This window comes from Lactuca sativa, chromosome 5, assembly GCF_002870075.4.
Source record: "Lactuca sativa cultivar Salinas chromosome 5, Lsat_Salinas_v11, whole genome shotgun sequence".
Taxonomy (NCBI): domain Eukaryota; kingdom Viridiplantae; phylum Streptophyta; class Magnoliopsida; order Asterales; family Asteraceae; genus Lactuca; species Lactuca sativa.
Genome location: NC_056627.2, coordinates 112,427,834 through 112,432,761, shown reverse-complemented (window position 1 = coordinate 112,432,761; position 4,928 = coordinate 112,427,834). Strand labels below are relative to the sequence as shown.

General features: G+C 34.1%; 1 protein-coding gene across 1 annotated transcript; it reads left to right on the top strand.

Moving 5' to 3' along the window:
* Positions 1-3,839: 3,839 nt before the first annotated feature.
* Positions 3,840-4,571, top strand: LOC128126220 (HMG1/2-like protein). Its single transcript, XM_052763986.1, has 4 exons — positions 3,840-3,886; positions 4,035-4,124; positions 4,215-4,272; positions 4,404-4,571. The coding sequence occupies exons 1-4, from the start codon at positions 3,840-3,842 to the stop codon at positions 4,446-4,448; spliced, it is 240 nt and encodes a 79-aa protein (XP_052619946.1). The 3' UTR covers positions 4,449-4,571.
* The last annotated feature ends 357 nt before the right edge of the window (positions 4,572-4,928 follow it).

Sequence of the window (4,928 nt, the reverse complement as noted above, 5' to 3'; positions counted from 1 at the left end):
GAAACTTCCTATAGGGTGGAAGTGAAGAAAAGAACAAAGTTCATTAGGTTGCATGGGATAAACTAATTGCTCCCAAGGAACTCGGTGGATTAGGGGTGGGATATATATAAGAGCATTAAACGTGGCACTTCTAGTGAAATGGTGGTGGAGAATTAAACACGAAGCATATTCTCGGTGGGCTAAAGTTATTGTAGGAATATACAATTTGATAAACAAACTGGAAGATTACTTAGCAAAATAAAAAATTCAAAGGTGGCTGGAACAATATTGCTGGTGTGAAAAAGGAAATCGAAGCGATGGGTTTTGGATTCAATGAAATTTTTCAACAAATAATAAAGTCCGGAGATAATACACAATTCTGGTAAGATACATGGGCAGACTCTAAAAAAATAAAATAGTTTACCCAAGATTGTATGAGATCGAGGTGAAAAAATCATGTATGGTGTCAGAAAGAATTGTAGCGGGCGAATTTATGGGGAAGTGGAAGAAGTTCCCATTAACTACGGATTTGGCATCCCAATTGGATGGTGTATCAGCATCTATTAGACCAGTTAGTTTACAATTAGGTGAAGACCAATTATCTTGCCAACTAGCACCTGATGGCATATATCAATTAAATCTATTAAGGAGGTAAATTGATACACACCATTCTATAATAGGTAATCACACCCAAATAACCTAGAGTAAATTCAGTCCCATAAAAGTCATAACTTTCAGTTGGAGAGCTACATTGGAAAGGATCCCAATAACTATGGCACTTTCACAAAGGGGTGTTAAGATCGATACAGACACATGTAGTGCCCACATAGGTGAATTGGAATGTGCAAATCATGTGTTGATTAAATGCCCTTTTGCAGCCACTGTTCTACAGAAAATAATTAGTCGGTGTGGTATCATTACATGAAATATTCAGAACATAGACAAGTTGATCCAATTTGCAGCAAATTGGAGCAGGTGTCCAAAAAAAAGGGAGAGATTCAATGCAATTTGTTATGGTATGCTTTGGGTAATATGGAGAGCACGTAATGAACGTATATTATAGGCGAGATTTGCTAACCCATGTGGAGTGGTGGACAACATCAAGGCGATGGTCTACACATGGATTAAATGTAGGGGAAAAATGTTTAACTGTAAATGGGAAGACTTCTGTACTTTTCCATCATTGTTTTAAATTATTCCTGTAATTATCTTCGCTCTCAGATAGTTGCTTACTAATCTGACTGAGTTTTATAATATATGGTTGTTTCCAATTTTTTTTTATCATATTTAGTTAAAAATACAGAGTTATTTGAATTTAACTTTTATTAAATTTTATTTACCTAATTCACAAAAAAGAGTTTTAACCAAACAATTTAATTTATGAGTTTTTTTCTAAAAAGATATTTTTAAATATTTTATGTTATTATGTTAATTTGTTGTGGGACTTTCCAAAAGCCCAAACCTGTAATTATACAACGAAATACAAAACAAAAACACAAATTTATCAACATTTGACTAATATATTATTGTTTTATACTGATCAGTTTATAATATAACTGTATAGTATCCTTTTCAGCCTAGTTACACCGAATGTGGGTATTATGTTCTTAAGCTCATAAGTTCATGAAAACAGTTGTTGATGAAAGACTTGAAGTGTTGAATAACAAAGTAAGTAAATCCATTAGTTAATTAATTGACTTGAAGTGTGTTAGAATATTTACATATATAATGGTGTAATAGTTTATTGCTAATATATTAATTTTTTTCTTAGTTTTGGGGGAAGAATGAATATACAGATGTCGAGCTTGATACGGTGCGTGAAGAATGGGATACTTATGTCATAAACTTTATTTACCAGTGATATGTATTTGATAATTACTTTTTGATGAATTTGGAATGTATTTTTGAATTTGACACTATAGTTTGTGTAATTTAGACAATAATTTTGTAATTGAGTTTGATTAAGTATGTATATATATATATATATATATATATATATATATATATATATATATATATATATATATATATATAATGTAAGACCACGACATACAAAGTATGTCGTAAAACTATGTCAAAAATAATGTTGTACAGAACATATGTCGTAATTTGAAGTCGTAAATGTCTGTCATAATTACAAAAGTGTTACGAATTATGACATTCAAAGTCAATCGTAAATGTATGTCAAAAATGAATTTCATGTATGTATGTCATAATTGTTGGTCATAAAGGTCTGTCGTAAATTTTATGAGAGGCCAAATGTACGTCATGGTGCTTATGTTTTTTCGTTTATCCAAAATAGTAATAGTGCCAACACCATCGTTAGAATACACACTCTTCTTGAAACAAGTATTTAGATTATTTGAAATCTTTTCTTGGACTTAATAAAATATTTTACGCGTGTACACTTTTGATGCATGTGGTTCATACGGAAGAGATGTGATCATTTTAGGATAAGTAGTGGTAGTGTTAAAATTAATTACAATTTGAGAATGTCTTTATCGTTCCATCTCACCCTCAAACGTCGTCTTAAAGAAAATAGGATAAAATAGGATAAGAACCGGTTAGGGTCGTATTTTGGAAAGACAAATGTTGGCTTTCGAATAATGATGAAGTCCACATAAGATCAACCATTGGTATGTTCTTAAAAAATGTCAGTATCCAACGTCTCCATAAACCATACATCTCTTTCAACAACATGTTCTTTGTAATATTGAAATCGTCCAAAAACAAATTCCACCCAGTCTCGAATTCATGTGGTTTTATTTTAGACTTCCATATTATGATGTGCAAACACTTTCAAAAAAATGGATTGGTGGCCAGTTGTTGGGTTGAAAAATCGAAACTGATGTTGCCATTTGAGAAGGCAATAACATCCCAAAAATCAGAGTAATTTTTTTTTTGTTTTCCCAAAACAACCCAAGGACAATAAATTTTTACAAAAACACTATCACTACAAGAAAATAGCCCTTTAATGACGTGCAAACAATGACACTCGCTGATAGACGACGTGCATTTGTAAGTGCCCTAAAAGATAATGTCAGTTTTGCAAAATTTGAAGGATAGAGGGCACGCATTTTTGCGCGCCCTAAAATTAGTGTCAGAAAAGAAAAAAAAGAAATGCGGAGGGCACCTTTCATAAAATGTGCGTCATGTGAATGTGTCGCTTTATAATTTTAAGTGAAACACGCGTTTTAGGCGAGAAATGAAATCGACGAAAATTACCCCCGCCTATTGAATCCCAAAATTAATCCCCCCGCCTCTTCTACTTAGCAAGAAAAAGCCCTAGGTCCGTCATCTTCATCTTCAGTATCATCAAACATCTCGTTCATCGGATCTCTACTTGATCTCCTTCTTATCAGTATCACCAAACATCTCATTCACCACCTCCGCCCTATCAACATTCCCTTAATTTCAATTTGATGCAGGTAATACACGACCAACTGTAAGTCTCTCTCTCTCTCTCTATCTCTCTCTCTACCCCTACTGTTCAACAACAACCTAGACACCCACCACCCCTCGTCTTCTCTCTGGTTCACCACGGCCACCAATGAAGCCCCATTGTTTTATCCAAAATGGGCCCAAAATCATGAACATAATCAAGCCCTCTTGGAATGAAAATCTTCCCGCCCAAATAGTTCTATTGCCGACGTATCGTAGCCATTTATAAGTTGATTTCCTTACCCCAGTATCCCCCAATCGCAAACGAATCAAACCCTAACCCTAGATTTTTTGCTAACTAGGTATGTTTTCTACCTCTTTTTCCTCGATGTCGACTCTAATTTTTTTCATTTACAACCATTTTCGCTTCGATTTTTGACCTAGTTTGTTGTTTCGGTTGTTTCATTCAGGATCAAACGATGAAAGGAAGCAAATCAAGCGGTGCTACGAGGAAAGCCGATACCAAGTACGATTTAATCTAAGTATGTTTAAAACATACCATCTGCTAGGGTTTAATGTTGTATTTTTTTTTCATCTTCAATGAAATTAGGTTTTTGTTCTTCCTCAGGATCATGATTTCGGTACTTTTTAACAATTGTTTGTTGTAATTTTAGGTTGGCTGTAAAGAAGACTGCAGCCAAGGGGAAAGCAGCTAAGGATCCCAATAAACCCAAGAGACCCGCTAGCGCCTTCTTTGTGTTCATGTTAGTAGCTGTTCTTCGTTTATCACTACCTTCATGTTTTACTTCCATTTCCAAAGTTTAAATATTTTTCCTCTTGTTAATGTTATAAAGGGAGGACTTTAGAAAGCAGTTCAAAGAAGATCACCCTGACAACAAATCTGTTGCTGCTGTAAGTGATCTTCCTTTTTGCCTTTTGTCATCGAAACTTCTTAAGCTTTGTTTCAAGTATTCTGTATCTAGATTGAGTTGAGTTTGTGTTTTTAGATTTTGATTTGGATTTCACTTGTGTATAATTATCAGGTTGGTAAAGCTGGTGGGGCAAAATGGAAGTTAAAACTATACTAGTGCTCTCTTTCCTTGGTTTTCATACTTATTATTATGATCCAGTTTCACTGAGCATGGTCGAACAAGCTGCAAAGCCACTTGCAAGGCCTGTAAGAGTAAGGCCCTGTTTTGTTTCTTGTCATTAAGTGATGTCTGGATAAACAATATTATAAGATGTTGTTATTATTTTTTAAGGTTTGGGTTTTAGATGCTACACCTGGAAAGGTACGTGCAGGTAGAGACGGAGATGATCATCCTGCTGAATTGATCATTTCTCTAAGAGCATTGCCTAACCAGGTGTGTTTTGTGTTGCATAAAGAGTAACAACTTTTTTTTGGTTATTTTATAAATATCTAACTATATATTGTCCCATGATCTCACGTATTCACTTTCATATGCAATCTTGATGTATCTCATATACATGATTCTTGTTAAACTTTTACAATCTTAATTTTTCTATTATCTTTTTTCAAGGAAGGTCACATCAAAAATGGAGGTCAT